The sequence below is a fragment of the Trachypithecus francoisi genome, unplaced genomic scaffold (assembly GCF_009764315.1).
Source record: "Trachypithecus francoisi isolate TF-2019V2 unplaced genomic scaffold, Tfra_2.0 Lachesis_group12, whole genome shotgun sequence".
In the NCBI taxonomy this organism is placed as follows: Eukaryota; Metazoa; Chordata; class Mammalia; order Primates; family Cercopithecidae; genus Trachypithecus; species Trachypithecus francoisi.
In genome coordinates, this window is record NW_022681457.1 from 64,864,666 (window position 1) to 64,880,144 (window position 15,479).

The following is a 15,479-nucleotide window of genomic DNA, read 5'->3' on the forward strand; positions in this document are numbered from 1 at the left end:
AGGAACGGTGTAAAGGGTGGAATTCCAGGCTGGGTGTGGTGGCTCACTCCTGTAATCCTAGCATTTTGGCAGGCTGAGGTGGGAGGATCACTTGAGCCCAAGAGTTCTAGACCAGCCTGAGCAAAAGAGTGAGGCTCTCTCTCTACAAAAAAATAAAAAACAAAAATAGCCTGCCGTGGTGGCTGCAGCCACTGGAGCTGGTGGCTCCAGCTACTCAGAAGGCGGAGGCGGGAGGATTGCTTGAGCCCAGGAGTTCAAGGCTGCAGTGAGCCATGATTGCACCACTACACTCCAGCTTAGAAGACAGAGTGACACCTAGTCTCAAAATAAATAAACAAATGATAATTTTTAAAAGTGGGATTCCACTCCAGACAGCAGTGCGTGGCCATGGAACGGTGGTGCATAGCATGCTGACGTCCCATGCCTCTACGGGGATGGGATGTGGTGGTCTCAGGCCTCTGGCTTGGGCACCGCCTCCTGGGTGGCGTCACTGGATACTGTGACGTCACTGGGTACTGTGACATCACTGGGCACTGTGACATCACGGCAAGAAGCCCGGGATCCACCAGCCCTGGCGCTCCGCACGCACCTCAGTAACATCGCGGCAGGTCCCGGGGCAGCCAGGCCAATTATAACCTTATAAGAGGCCATGTCGAAGCGAGACATCCTCCTCACCAATGTCACTGTTGTCCAGTTGCTGCGACAGCCGTGCCCGGGTAAGGGAAGCAGCGGAGGGCGCGGGGGAGGGGTGGAAAGGGTAGTGGGGAGCATCTGCACCCTCACACCTGTGCCGCATCCCGACCGCCCTTCCTGGCGTGTGCACCATCTAGGGACAAGGGGATCGTCTGCCCTCCCTCCCTCCACACCTGCCACTGTGCTGGCAGAATGGGGTCTACCGCAATGGTGGGGAGACCGGGCCTCCGCCCCCAGGGCTGGATAGGCTTTGCGCCGCTATCACGCGGTGGAAGGAGCAGAAACGAGGGCGCATCGGAGGCTGCAGCCTGAAAGTGGCGGAAAGTGGGAGGGCTTAGGAGGGGCTTATGGAGAACCCAGGGGTGCTGGGCTTCCACGTAAAAGTGATGTTCATGGCGCTTTGCGTGAGGTGGGCTTTGCCCTCCCTGTGATGCACAAAACAAGGACACTTGCAACCTTGCCGGGGACGTACTGACCACTTCGCAGGCGAGAGCTCAGGGAAGCCTCACCACCACTTGAGAAGGCCAATGTGTGCCCGCAGTTTGCAGAGCGGACAACAGAGGTTAAGAAAGGGCAAAGGCCGGGCGCGGTGGCTCAAGCCTGTAATCCCAGCACTTTGGGAGGCCGAGACGGGCGGATCACGAGGTCAGGAGATCGAGACCATCCTGGCTAACACGGTGAAACCCCGTCTCTACTAAAAAAATACAAAAAACTAGCCGGGCGCGGTGGCGGGCGCCTGTAGTCCCAGCTACTCTGGAGGCTGAGGCAGGAGAATGGCGTGAACCCGGGAGGCGGAGCTTGCAGTGAGCTGAGATCCGGCCACTGCACTCCAGCCTGGGCGACAGAGCGAGACTCCGTCTCAAAAAAAAAAAAAAAAAAAAAAAAAAAAAAAAGAAAGGGCAAACTACTTCGTTAGTCTCTCAACTAGGGCGGCACGCGCGCACACACATACACGCAGTCATTTTAGCCGGAGGAACCGGGTCTTCCGGGTGGGCTGCCCCCATTCCCACGCTGTTCCCTCACTTCCCACGGGCGGGGGTCGCAGGGGTAGGTGGGGCCGGGATGGTGGCAGGGCTTGGGTCCAGGAGACCCTGGAAGACATAGGAGCAGACAGGCTTAGCAGCCCTAACAGCCATGAGACTTGAACCCCTGCCCCGCGCATCACTGCTCCGTGGCCTCGGGCTTCATTTTCCCCTCTGTAAAGTGGGTTTATAGCGCATGCCTCTCGGGATTCAGTGGGAGGGCAGCAGTGAGGAGCTCGGCACAGCACCCAGCTAGCCCCCAGGCTTTTCTCCAACCCAGGGACCCCACCCCTACAGTGGAGGGGAAGAAAGTGCAAGGCTGGGGATGCTGAGAGAGGAGGAGCATCTGAGTTTTCTTCGGAAAGGTCACCCATTGGGCTCAGATTTCCACCCTGAACCAGATGTACAAATCCCCTTCCTCCGGTAGCACAAACAACCCCCAGGGATTCTAACATCCTCAAGTTCACCAATAAACACTAACACCTTCATGAACTTGGACAGCCACTGGAAACACCCATAGTCCAGCCTCAGGCCACAAGGTCTGTGGCAGCAGGGAGAGGTCAGGGAGACAGACAGGCCAGCTGGCCCCCAGCTCCCAGCCCCACCACCTCCCAGAGGCCTTTGATGTGGTGACAAAAACTTGGACTCCCACTATCCCCTTCCAGCCCCTCTCTACCTACCCTCTGCTGTCTCCCTTTCCTTGTGAATCTGCGTAGGATCAGATTTCCCTCCTCTATTAAAATCAGCTCCTATGTGTGGGCCTCAAGATCTCACTGAGCCCTCACAGCAGCCCCAACGTGGAGGATCAGCCCCGAGAGGTTCATTAACTTGCTCAAGTCCACAGAGCAGCAGGTCTGTGTGGACTGAGCCAGGCTTGACTTTCCAGCTTGAAACTCTCTGCCACCAGGACCCCTGAGTCTCCACTTCTCCCCTCTCCTCAAGCCCTCCTCTGTAGCTCAGGTGGCTGCTACCTCCAGGCACAGGTGTTTGTAAGTGCAGTCTGGGAGTGGCAGTGTGTGTGGAGAGGTGGGAGCCAAGGCGAGCTTCCATGGGCTTCACAGAGTACGATACATGGCACTCTCTAAGCTTCCCTGGGGATAAGAAATGCCTGGAGTGCTTATTTTATTTACTTATTTGTGTGTGTGTGTGAGAGAGAGACAGAGTTTCGCTCTTGTTGCCCAGGATGGAGTGCAATGGTGCAATCTCGGCTCACCGCAACCTCCTACTCCCGGGTTCAAGCGATTCTCCTGCTTCAGCCTCCCAAGTAGCTGGGATTACAGGCATGCGCCACCACACCGGGGCTAATTTATTTTGTATTTTTAGAAGAGACAGGGTTTCTCCATGTTGGTCAGGCTGGTCTCGAACTCCTGACCTCAGGTGATCCGCCCACCTCGGCCTCCCAAAGTGCTGGGATTACAGGTGTGAGCCACTGCTCCTGGCCTGGAGTGCTTATTAAAAACAGGATTTCTGGGCCTCCATACAGACCTACGGAGTCCAATTTTTCTAGGAAGAGCCCTCCTCCGGTGATTTTTTTTTTTTTTTAGACAGAGTCTCACTCTGTCGCCCAGGCTAGTGTACAGTGGCACAATCTCGGCTCACTGCAACCTCTGCCTCCCAGGTTCAAGAGATTCTCTTGCCTCAGCCCCGCTAGGAGTTGGGATGACAGTATTTTTAGTAGAGAATGGGTTTCTCCACATTGGTCAGGCTGGTCTTGAACTCCTGACCTCAAGTGATCCACCCACCTTGGCCTCCCAAAGTGTCAGGATTACAGGCTTGAGCCACCACGCCTGGCCACTCTGATGATTCCTATCATTGGAACAGTTTGGGGACCACTGGGCTAAATCAATTATTGGACAAGTTTGGGGAACAATCTCCAAAATACTAATGCATGTCAAACATTTCCTGGGCTTGGGCATAAGCACTCCATGTATGATCTCATTTAATCCTCACAACAACCCTCTAAGAAAAGTACTATTATCTCCCCTTACAGAGGAGGAAACTGAGACACAGAGAATGTCACCCCAAGCAATTTATGTTGAAAGTACATACCCAGGCCGGGTGCGGTGGCTCACACCTGTAATCCTAACACTTTGGGAGGCCGAGGCGGGTGGATCCCCTAAGGTCAGGAGTTTGAGACCAGCCTGGCCAACATGATGAAACCCCCATCTCTACTAAAAATACAAAAATTAGCCAGGCACCATGGCAGGTGCCTATAATCCCAGCTACTTGGGAGGCTGAGGCAGGAGAATCGCCTGAACCCAGGAGGTGGAGGTTGCAGTGAGCCGAGATCAGGCCACTGCACTCCAGCCTGGGTGACAGAGCAATACTCCGTCTCCGGGAAAAAAAAAAAAGAAAACGAAAGTACATACCCAGTGAATTAGAATCTCAGGAAAGAGCCCTTGGGATTGATATTTTAAACAAGTTTATTCTGTAGAGAAAGTGGGTTTGGGAAACACTGGGCTAAATGGTTAGTCACTAGGGGCAAGGAACCAGCAGCAGACTCTGGGCAGCAAAGACAGTTTGTTCTCTTTCACTTTGGTGGCCGCGCAACCCATTTTCCCTCCCTTCCCCCGCATAGTGACCAGAGCACTGCCTCCACCTGAGCCCAAGGTTGAAATAGAGCCCCAGCCCACACCAGTCAGGGAGGAAATAAAGCCATCGCCGCCACATCACCATGTGCCCCGGGAGCTGACTGTGGGCATCAACGGGTGAGTCTACTCCAGCCCCTGATCAGTCTGAAGCCTTAGAGCCCAGCCCTTCCTCTGGCTGCTAACTGGGGGCACCTCCACATTGGCCCCCATCAATGCTTTCATTCCGACGACCCTGGAGAAATAGCCCGGAGTAAGGCAGACAGGGCCCCATGCTTAGCCCACATTCTGGTGGGGAAGACAGTAATCAAATAAAGAAATGACATTGTTCAGTAGAGTGTGCTGGGAACAGCGTAGAACCCAGTGGAAAAGTAAGGCTGGAGAGGGCAGCCTTTGCCAGTGATCAGGGAAGGCCTCAGGGAGAAGGTGTCATTGGAGTTGGATCAGAGTGATGAGGTGCAGCCAGCTCTCAGGACACCTTGCTGGGGAAGGAGTCTACCAGGCAGCAGGACAAGCAATGATTCTGGGGCAGAGGCGAGTTCAGTGTGTTCAGGGACAGCCAGGAAGTCACAGTGGCTGGTGTCCACCAAGCAAAGGGAAAAGGAGGGAGGCCGGTGGGAAGCCCAGTGGGGGGCTGCTACACCACAGTGAGGAATGTGGATCTTGTTTTACTAATGGACAGTCGTGGATGTTTTCATGCCAAGAGATGTAATCTGTCTTGAAGCTTTAAAAGATCCATCCAGGCTCACACCTGTAAACCCAGCACTTTGGGAAGCAGAGGCAGGAGAATCCTTTGAGACCAGGAGTTTGAGATCAAGTGAAAGCCAGTGTGGGCAACATAGCGAGACCCTGTTTCTACAAAAAAAAAATTTTTTAATTGTTTAATGAAAAAATAAAAGATCCATCCAGCTACAAGGTTAAGAATAGGGGTTAGGAGCCAGGCACAGTAGCTCAGGCCTGTAATCCCAGCACTTTGGGAGGCTAAGGCAGGTCTATCAACTTTAGGTCAGGAGTTCGAGACCAGCCTGGCCAACATGGCGAAACCCCGTCTCTATAAAAAATATAAAAATTAGCCAGGTGTGGTGGTACACGCCTGTAGTCCCAGCTATTTGGGAGGCTGAGGTAGGAGAATCATTTGAACCCAGGAGGCAGAGGTTGCAATGAGCCCAGATAGCACCACTGCACTCCAGCCTAGGCAAAAGAGCTAAACTCCGTCTCAAAAAAAAAAAAAAAAAAAAAAAATAGGGGTTAGGGAAGAGATTAGGAGAGGGAGCTGAAAAAGCAGTGAAAGGGCTGGTGAGGTCATCTTAGCAAGAGATGACCGTGGCTGGCACAGAGGTGGTTGCCTTCTTCCCCTGGATTAAGGATTCCCAACCAGCCACCTCACCATTACCCCCTCTCTCCCATCCCTTCCTCTGTCTGTCCCCGGCCAGATTTGGACGCATCGGTCGCCTGGTCCTGCGCGCCTGCATGGAGAAGGGTGTTAAGGTGGTGGCTGTGAATGATCCATTCATTGACCCAGAATACATGGTCAGTAGCTGGCAGGGGGCAGGAACAGCAGGGTGGGACTAGGGTGGGAAGGGGGCTTAGGGAAGCTGTATGGAAGGCTCTCAGCTGCAATGTGAGACCTTCGCCAAAGAGGGGACTCTAGGGATCCTCGCCCTGCCACCCCAAGACTGGGAGCCATTCCATCCCCCACAGGTGTACATGTTTAAGTATGACTCCACCCACGGCCGATACAAGGGAAGTGTGGAATTCAGGAATGGACAGCTGGTCGTGGACAACCATGAGATCTCTGTCTACCAGTGGTAAGGAGAGCATCTGTCTGATGCAAGGCTGTGACATATTGAGACAGGGGATGTGGAGGTGGCTAAAATGGGATTCCAGCCTCTCACATGGGGTTCTGAAACCACCCCCAAAATTGCATGTGCATGCCTCTAGGTACTAATTTGAAGAGGGGAGTCTCAGATAGGTCCTTCACCCCTAAAATGGTTAAGAAGCACTAATCTAAAAAGATGTCTCACTGTACTCAAGAATGCTTTTTATTTTTATTTTTTTTAGGGACGAGGTATCACTCTCTCGCCCAGTGTGGAATGCAGTGGTGTAATCATAGCTCACCGCTATGAGACCTCCCGGGCTCAAGTGATCCTCCCACCTCAGCCTCCCGAGTAGCTGACACAAGCCACCACACCTGGCAAATTTTCTGTAGAGACGAGGTCTTGCCATTTGGCCCAAGCTGGTCTCAAACTCCTGGTCCCAAGCAATCCTCCCACCTTGGCCTCCCAGAGTGCTGGGATTACAGGCACGAGCCATCACATTTTGCTTTAACACACATTTGTATGTTTTCTTGGGGGCATATCAACATGTCCAGAACTCAACTCTTGATTTCCCTTCAACCCCACACCTATTCAGCTCCCACTGACCACTGCTGGTCAACTGTGCCTGAAATCCAAAGGGAGGAAGGTATAATGAGGCTTGTGCGAACATCCGAACGTCCATTCCCATCGTGGCCTGAACCAGTGTTTCAGGTTTACTTTAGAATGCCCTGGGCCGAGAGAAGGGCTGCATTCAGTTAGCTGGGAGAGCTTAGAATTTTATTTTTGGCTGACATTCACCTTTCTAATGTAAACTATTAGCCACACCTGGCTCTGTGGCTGCCTGGGGCTTTTACACACACACACCCACAGGCACGCACACATGCACATACAGGCACACTAGTGAACCCTGTCCTGGCCCAGGCAGGGTCTGCAGCCTCCCCAGCGCCCCTCCCCACAGATCTAATCTCAGCCCTTCTCCTTGTAGTTACTGGGGGTAGGGTGAGAGATAAAGGAGCAGGGATGGGTGCAGGAAGTTTGCGGGCGGGAGGCAGAGACTGGAGAGTCAGTGAAAATGGAAGAAAGCTGCTTAATCCAAGTTTGAAATCAAGACAGCAGAAACAACTCCAGCACCGTAGTTATCATGCAGACTTCAACATGGCCACCACCATTCCTGCCACTTGGAGTCATCCCCCTTCCCCACCTAGCTGCCCCCTCCATCCACGGCCCCAACCTGGGTGTTGCCTTCTCTGGTCACTCATGCAATGCAATGCGGTTCCCCGCCCCTCCAGCCTCCTCTCCATCCCTGCACTGTTGGGCTGCACAAGCCAAGCTGTGTGCCTGCACTCTGACCTGTGCTGCCGCTAGCTGGCTGGGTGACCTTGGGCAAGGGACCAAACTTGCCTGAGCCTCAGTTCCCCGCTGTGATGGGGAACGCACCACAGTGGTAGCTGGGAGCACGAGTGGAGTGAACACGTGATTGTGGACACTCAAATGGGCACTTCCCACAAGGCCACGGCCTTGCAGGGAGGGCTCTGTCAACTGGTGCCACCACAGTTGCTCTGGCATTAGGATGTACAGGCCCTGGTAGACATTCAGAACTTCCTTTGAATTAATGAATGGAATCCTCAAAACAGCCAGTGGGCAGGAGGCTGGGGCCCATGGCAGCCTTGGGGAGGGCCTGGGGTCTTCTGGGGCATATTCCTTGCCTCAGGCCAACTCAGCAATTGCTGCAGAGGAATCGGAAGTGTCCCGAATTTGGAAGGCAGGAAAGGGCGGTAGCTGAGAAGAGCTAGTTGGGCCAGATGATGGAAGGCGGACTGACAGAGCAGGAGACAGGAAGAGGATAACCATGTACTATGGCCTTGCGGGGCGGCCGATTCATTCACTCATTCAGGCAGTGGAAACAGGAGTGCAGACACGAGCTGGGGCCAGCCACCTGCACTCCAGCAGGCTCTCCCTCACTCCCCTCCGCCCTGACAGCGGTAAAAAAAAATGCAAAAAATGACAGTGGTAGCACTTCCTCATTGGGTTATGAAGGTTACATGAGTTTAATACAGGTAAGGCACTTAGAATATGGGCACAGGACAGGTGTTCAGTAAACATGTATAAAATGGCTAAAAAAAAAAAAAAAACATGAGGCCAGGTACAGCGGCTCATGCCTGTCATCCCAGCATTTTGGGAGGCTGAGGTCAGGAGTTTGAGAGGATCACCTCTCAAACTCCTCATTTGGGAGGATCACCTCAGGTCAGGAGTTTGAGACCAGCCTGGCCAACATAGCAAAACCCATGACCACTAAAAATACAAAAAACAACAAAAAAACTAGCCAGGTGTGGTAGCGCACGCCTGTAACCCCAGCTACTCAGGAGGCAGAGGCAGGAGAATTGCTTGAACCTGGAAGGTGGAGGTTGCAGTGAGCCAAGATCGTGCCGCTGCACTCCAGCCTGGGTGACAGAGTGAGACTCTGTCTCAAAAACAAAACGAAACAAAACAAAACAAATAAACAAAGAAAACCCATGAGGCCAGGCACAGTGGCTTACACCTATAATCCCAGCACTGTAGGAGGCCAAGGATCACTTGAGCCCAGGGGTGCTAAAGCACCCTGGGAAACAAAAGTGAGACCCCATCTCTACAAAAAAAATTAAAATTTAGCTGGGCATGGTGGTGTGCGCCTGTAGTCCCAAGCTGCTCGGGAGGCCAAGGCAGGAGGGTGGCTTGAGCCAGGAAGATCAAGGCAGCAGTGAGCTCTGATTGCACCACTGCACTCCAGCCTGGGCGACAGAGGAAGACCCTGCCTCAAAACAAACAAACAAACCCCACAAACATTGATTGAATCCCTCATTGAGGGGAGCAGGCTCAAGGGCAAAAGAAACAGACCGACACGACCAAGAATCACAGAAGGAAAGCACTCGGTTACTCGCGATAAACCTGGGAAGGAAGAAAGCGGAATACAGTTTATTCACTTAATGCTTATTTGTAAAGCCAAGTAGATAACGGCAATACTAGACGTTTAATGTGTTTCAAATACAAACGTTTGTCAAAATACCAAGTAAAAACGTAAATTTATAAAACAGGAAACCAGAAACCTCCCCCTACTTACCTTTCTAATGTAAACCATGAGCCACTGCTGCCCCAAGGCGGCCTCAGGCTTCAGGTGTCCTCCAGGAGCTTTTTCTTTAATGGCAGTGTCTATTTTCAGGGACTCTCCTGGCCCTTGGCAGCCAGCTTCCTCTTGCAGGAACTGAGGGTCTAGGAGGGTTCGTGGCGAGGTTGTCAGGGTTGGGGACCAGAAAGCAGCCGGGCAGGCCTCACAGTCACAGAGTCCACATCTCGGGCAGCATACGGAGAAAGGGTCTGAGCTGGCTGACAGCAGTCAGGGTTGGCGCCTCTGAGGAGGATGAGGGCTGAGTTGGGGAGGTCACTGCCTGTATCCAGGAATAGCAGAAGTGGTGCAATCAACAAAGGGAAGGTGGTCCGAAGTGGGGCAGTGGTGAAAACCTAGGCCAGCGAGTGGAGCCCATCTGGAGCAAGTAGGTATGTGGGTGGGAGACGCAGGTGGTTGCAGGTGGGCTGGCACCTGCTCAGCCTTTCAAATGGTGAAGGTTGTGGACTATGAAGGTGGGGCTCAAGCAGGGGAGACTGACTCAGCCCTGCCACTACCCCACAGCAAGGAGCCCAAACAGATCCCCTGGAGGGATGTCGGGAGCCCCTACGTGGTGGAGTCCACAGGTGTGCACCTCTCCATAGAGGCAGCTTCGGTAAGCCGGGGAGAGGTGTCCAGGGCCAGCTGGGGGGATGATGGCGCCAGAAGCACCTGACACCCATGCTTCCTCCCCAGGACCACATCTCAGCAGGTGCTCAACGTGTGGTCATCTCCGCGCCCTCACCGGACGCACCAACGTTCGTCATGGGTGTGAATGAAAACAACTATAACCCTGGCTCCATGAACATTGTGAGGTAAGGGGGCCAGTGACATCCTGCAATGTGTGGAAGGGAGGGTAGACTCGTCCTCCCCACTCTCAGCCCCACTGGATTCCTGGTCACTCCTGGCTTCTGCTTCTCCTTCCTGAAACTATCTGCTAATAACACATGACTTCTGGAGGACAAGCTTGGGGAGCCTCCCCAGCTGCATCTCAGTGCCTCCTTCAGTCTGACAGTGTCCGCACAGATCCCTCTCACCCTCATCCTGACGTTTCACAAAACCAAGTCTGCATGCATACCCCAAGAGGGGTAAGGGTGGAGGGGTGGCTCTGCAACTCACCTCACAGTGCCCGTGCACACCTTGGCTGTTGCAGCAACGCGTCCTGCACCACCAACTGCTTGGCCCCCCTTGCCAAGGTCATCCACGAGCGATTTGGGATTGTGGAAGGGTTGATGGTGAGTTGAGGATGAGGCGCTGGGGCAGGATGGCAGGGAAACCCCAACCTCTTCTTCCCAGGCCTTGCTTACTGTATGGAGTTAAGAGGGAGAGACTGGTTTTGGGAGGAGAGGCCCACCAGTGCAGAAGTCTTTTAAAACACTGTATAACCCTCAGGCAAGGCTGGACCCTGGCCTGAACATGTCCCCTCCTGTGGTCTGTGCTGGTGGCCCCACCAGTCTCCACACCTAGGCCACCACCCTAGTCCTGGAAAAAAAGAGGTATGGGAGCTTAGGAGCACGAAGGCCTCATCTTGGTCCTTCTCTTCCCCAAGACCACAGTCCATTCCTACACGGCCACCCAGAAGACAGTGGATGGGCCATCAAGGAAGGCCTGGAGAGATGGGCGGGGTGCCCACCAGAACATCATCCCAGCCTCCACTGGGGCTGCGAAAGCCGTGACCAAAGTCATCCCAGAGCTCAAAGGGTATGAGGACAAGGAGCTGCAACCAGGGTGGGGGCATATCCCGGGAGGACTGGACTGGCCCTCAGTCCTTAAGGTGAAAGCAGGAGCCTGGCCCGGCCACAGGGCAAGGGGAAATGGAGGGCAACGTTCCTAAGTTCTGACTCCTGTTCTTCATGGGGGATTCTCCAGGAAGTTGACAGGGATGGCATTCCGGGTACCAACCCCAGATGTGTCTGTTGTGGACCTGACCTGCCGTCTCGCCCAGCCTGCTCCCTACTCAGCCATCAAAGAGGCTATAAAAGCAGCAGCCAAGGGGCCCATGGCTGGCATCCTTGCCTACACTGAGGATGAGGTAGGGGCTGAGGAGAGGAGACCCTGGGAGGAGCCCTCTGGGGAGGGACATGATTTCCACTTGCCAGGGAGCTGCTCTCAGTGTGTCAAGACAGAAACTGCAGGGCAGGAAGGGAGATCTCCCTGCCTCAGGGCCTTTGCACTTGCTGTTCCTTTGGTCTGGAATGCTTGCCCCCGCAGACTACACAGTCTGTCCTTACTTCCTCCAAGTCTCTACTTCAACCTCCCTCTTCAGCAAGGCATCCCCTCAAAAGATGTTCTTTCTGTGGCCCTATTCCCTTCTGAAATTTCTTGTCAGTCACTGTTGACCCCAATGGTGTGTGCATTCCAAGAAAACAGGGATTTAGGGGCTGCATTTTCACTTTTGTGGCTCCAACCTGGCATATAGCAGGTGACCAATACATGCTTAGTGAACAAAAGACAACAGTTCTCATTTTTTTCAATACTTGTTCAGGGCCAGGCCATGGCCAGGTGCCTTCTCTGTGAGGAGTGGATGCCATGGTCATGGTGGACCCCTGTATGTCCACCTTGGTGCTGTCTTCCCTGCATTAACTCCTGCAGGTCCACTTTCCCACAGTCACCAGGATCTTTTATTTTAATGGAATCACACTGCATCACCCGTTTTCAGGAGTGAAACACTCCTGTGGCCTTTCATGACACTAGGGCTAAAACCCTCAGGTTCTCCGTTCCTGCAGCTCCTTCCACCTCAGACACTGTGTTGAAGGCCAGAGCCAGTGAGATCTTCCTAGTCATCTAGACCCAGGCTCATGGCCACCCCTCAGAGAGGCCCTCCATACTGGCCCATTCCAAATGCTTGCATTATTCCTAGGAAAGGGATGTACTGGTACAGCATGAGGGTGTTTGTGACCTGTGCCCTTTGGTCAGACCCCAGTAGAGTGCCTTGGTCCCTGTCCCCAGAGACTGAACACAGTAGGGCTACATCAAATATAGATGAATGCATGGATGGGCGATAGAGCTAAGAGCTCTGTCAGCTCCTGGAGGTCCTTGCTCTGCCGGACACACTTATCTTTGAAATTCTGACGCCCAGGTCGTCTCTACGGACTTCGTCGGTGATAGCCACTCGTCCATCTTCGATGCTAAGGCCAGCATTGCGCTCAATGACAATTTCGTGAAACTCATTTCATGGTAAGGGGAAAGAAGCTGGAGACTTGCAGGGGAACTAAGGAGTGGTCGGAAGGAACCCTCTTGAGCCTGCCAATCCCTCCTCCACAGGTACGACAACGAATATGGCTACAGTCACCGGGTGGTCGACCTCCTCCGCTACATGTTCTGCCGAGACAAGTGAAACGGAAAGGTCCCTCCTTTCCTTCCCAGGGGCCAGGGACGGAACATGTGCCTCCCGTTCCTGCATCTGGCTGCCCGGGGGAGGAAAGGCACCCGGGGCGGACGCCCCACGCCGCTGGGTCCATGGTGAAATAAAAAACAGTGCTCACAGCTGCGTCTCGTATTTCTGCGCCGGTCACGGCGGGTTCTGATCCGGGTTTGAGGCCCACCCCACCCTTATTCGATCGTCTGCGCCCACGGGCGAGGGGTCGCGCTTGACGCCAAGCCGGGTTCCACTTCGGGAGACAGAGACAGCGATGGTAGCGAGAGAGGCCCCGCATGGCCGGAAGTCACTCCCCACAGCGCTGGGCCGGGAGCGCTGGCAACCAGGCCCGGCTACGGGCCCTCTGACGTCACTGGGCGCGACGCCCCGCGCCGGGACTACGGATCCCAGAAGGTCGCGCGCGGGCCCCCGCCAGTCAGGTGGGCACCAGGTCCTGGCCGTGGCGAAAGTACCGGCGGAGCCGGAGACCCGCTGCCGGAGACGCCGCCTCGCGATCCCCGCGCTGGCGGGACCGGGCGGCCGGCGTCATGACCCTGTTTCACTTCGGGAACTGCTTCGCTCTCGCTTATTTCCCCTACTTCATCACCTACAAGTGCAGCGGCCTGTGAGTGCGGGAAGGGCGCAGGGCGGAGAGGGCGCGGGGCCCGGGCCGATCCTCACCTCCCGCTTCTCCAGGTCCGAGTACAACGCCTTCTGGAAATGCGTCCAGGCTGGAGTCACCTACCTCTTTGTCCAACTCTGCAAGGTAAGGGCCGCCGGACTCCACGTGTTCTGGCCCCCAGGCTCTGCAGACCCAGGGATCCGCCCCCGTTGCGTATCCCCCGCCACGGTGGGAACGCCCTCGGGACTCCGCATAGGGAGGCGTCAGGATACCTAGAAAGGATGGACTTTAAAGAGGGCACGACCTGAGAAGAGGCCTAAAAGCAACTTTTGCGTCACACTTAGTAAAACTGAGAAAACGTCAGTAGTGTGGTTGGCTAAGAGGTGTTTTCTTTTGGTGCGATTAAGAGTGATTACTGATTCCCTACATGCTGTTAACACTGCCCAAGGAGCAGCACCTTCAGACCTGACTCAGATGCCCTGTGATCACCCAGAACTCAAACTTCCAGCCCCCTCGGGGACCCGGGTACCTATCCTCTATCTCCCCCATTCCTGTAATCTTGCCACCATCTGGTGGTTCCTCTTCCAGATGGGTCCCCAGAACCTGTCCTGCCCTCCTCATACCCACGAACTTCCCACAAATCCCACGTGGTTTATCTTGATCCCCTCACCTTGAAGTGACCTCTTTCTGCTTTCTGTTCTCAGATGCTGTTCTTGGCCACTTTCTTTCCCACCTGGGAAGGCGGCATCTATGACTTCATTGGGGTGAGAGGGGCCAGGGAAGGGCAGGGAGTGCAGGAGTGGGGCTCCCTGTCCCCTGTGCTTACTTAAGCCTCAACCTGACCCGCAGGAGTTCATGAAGGCCAGCGTGGATGTGGCAGACCTGATAGGTCTAAACCTTGTCATGTCCCGGAATGCCGGCAAGGGGGAGTACAAGATCATGGTTGCCGCCCTGGGCTGGGCCACCGCCGAGCTTATTATGTCCCGGTGCGTGCAGCAGCCTGGAGCCCAGACACCTGAGAAGGAACGCCTGGGTTCCACGGGGGTGCTGGAGGGCAGGGGCTCAGAGCCTGGTACTGAAGGTGTCTGGGTACTGGAGAATCCCATCCTTTGCCTTCCTCAGCTGCATTCCCCTATGGGTCGGAGCCCGGGGCATTGAGTTTGACTGGAAGTACATCCAGATGAGCATAGACTCCAACATCAGTCTGGTAGGCACTCCTGCTCTCCCACACACACATTTCTGCTGGCGGCCATACTACCGAGGCCTGGCCCCGACTTTCCACCTCCCTCCAGGTCCATTACATCGTCGCATCTGCTCAGGTCTGGATGATAACACGCTATGATCTGTACCACACCTTCCGGCCGGCTGTCCTCCTGCTGATGTTCCTCAGTGTCTACAAGGCCTTCGTTATGGAGTGAGCTGGGTGGGGTTTAGGGCTGGGTCCGAAGTGGGGTGGGTTATCTAGTCTTCCCTCCCTCATTGTGACATTTTCCTGCAGGACCTTCGTCCACCTCTGCTCACTGGGCAGCTGGACAGCCCTACTGGCCCGAGCAGTGGTAACAGGGCTGCTGGCCCTCAGCACCTTGGCCCTGTATGTCGCCGTTGTCAATGTGCACTCCTAGGCTTGGTGTCTCAGATATTGATGTACCCTTTCCCTGCCTCGCTTCAGGTTTTAGTGAAGTAAATAGTATTTGGAAAGTTGCTTCTGCCTCCATTTCTCTCTCTTGGGAACTGTCTCCCAATACCGTGCCCACCTGGGTCCCAGAGGCCCTGGTTCTGGCTCAGGAGCCAGGTAGACAAGCTGGAAGCTAGCCAGTCACTGACTTGTCCCATATCCTGTTCCTCAGGCTCCTAGTTTGCCAGGAGTAGACAATGTTTGGATGATCTTTGAGCAGTGGCAGAGGCCAGGGCCATCAGGGAACAGGTGATAGAGGGGAGCTAGAATCCAAGAGAAGGCCCTTGGGGGCTCTTCCTCTCCTCACAGCCTCAACCTGGGCCTCCCCACATGGGCCCTTCCCAGGCTGGTTACCTCCGAGGCTCCTGGCCCCAGTGTCCTCCTCCAGTCCATCCTCTGTATGGCAGCCAGGGGATCTATCTGAAACCCGTCTAACCGGGTCATCCTCCCGCTTGCAACCACTTGCAGCCCCTTGTCATACAGCGGACAGTCCAATTGCTTGGCCTTTGGTTTTATCCAACCAGCAAAACCAGCTTTTCTGAAACTGCTCCCTAGAATAATTTGC

The 15,479-nt window shown here is 54.6% G+C and overlaps 2 protein-coding genes across 3 annotated transcripts; both read left to right on the forward strand.

Annotated features, from left to right (window-relative positions):
• The first annotated feature begins 523 nt into the window (after positions 1-523).
• Positions 524-12,745, forward strand: GAPDHS (glyceraldehyde-3-phosphate dehydrogenase, spermatogenic). The gene is made up of 11 exons (XM_033225766.1): positions 524-716; positions 4,294-4,423; positions 5,737-5,833; positions 6,005-6,111; positions 9,785-9,875; positions 9,956-10,074; positions 10,413-10,494; positions 10,809-10,960; positions 11,129-11,291; positions 12,339-12,436; positions 12,524-12,745. Exons 1-11 carry the CDS (start codon positions 650-652, stop codon positions 12,594-12,596), a joined length of 1,179 nt encoding a protein of 392 aa, XP_033081657.1. The 5' UTR covers positions 524-649; the 3' UTR covers positions 12,597-12,745.
• A 27-nt stretch (positions 12,746-12,772) lies between these two features.
• On the forward strand, positions 12,773-14,941 carry TMEM147 (transmembrane protein 147). Of its 2 annotated transcripts, none has more exons than XM_033225767.1 (7): positions 12,773-13,242; positions 13,314-13,383; positions 13,944-14,003; positions 14,089-14,225; positions 14,362-14,446; positions 14,532-14,653; positions 14,738-14,941. In XM_033225767.1, the coding sequence occupies exons 1-7, from the start codon at positions 13,166-13,168 to the stop codon at positions 14,859-14,861; spliced, it is 675 nt and encodes a 224-aa protein (XP_033081658.1). In that variant the 5' UTR covers positions 12,773-13,165; the 3' UTR covers positions 14,862-14,941. The 2 variants fall into 2 exon arrangements, with proteins under 2 accessions (XP_033081658.1, XP_033081659.1); XM_033225768.1 differs by lacking the exon at positions 12,773-13,242 and adding an exon at positions 13,647-13,764 and having other exon boundaries at positions 13,342-13,383.
• Positions 14,942-15,479: the final 538 nt, after the last annotated feature.

Coding starts and splice junctions, on each gene's coding strand:
- TMEM147 (XM_033225767.1), top strand. CDS start 13,166: ATGACCCTGTTTCACTTCGGGAACTGCTTCGCTCTCGCTTATTTCCCC. Junction 14,004..14,088: donor GCATCTATGACTTCATTGGG/GTGAGAGGGGCC, acceptor CCTGACCCGCAG/GAGTTCATGAAGGCCAGCGT. Junction 14,654..14,737: donor TACAAGGCCTTCGTTATGGA/GTGAGCTGGGTG, acceptor ATTTTCCTGCAG/GACCTTCGTCCACCTCTGCT.
- GAPDHS (XM_033225766.1), top strand. CDS start 650: ATGTCGAAGCGAGACATCCTCCTCACCAATGTCACTGTTGTCCAGTTG. Junction 10,495..10,808: donor GGATTGTGGAAGGGTTGATG/GTGAGTTGAGGA, acceptor CTCTTCCCCAAG/ACCACAGTCCATTCCTACAC. Junction 10,961..11,128: donor GTCATCCCAGAGCTCAAAGG/GTATGAGGACAA, acceptor GGGATTCTCCAG/GAAGTTGACAGGGATGGCAT.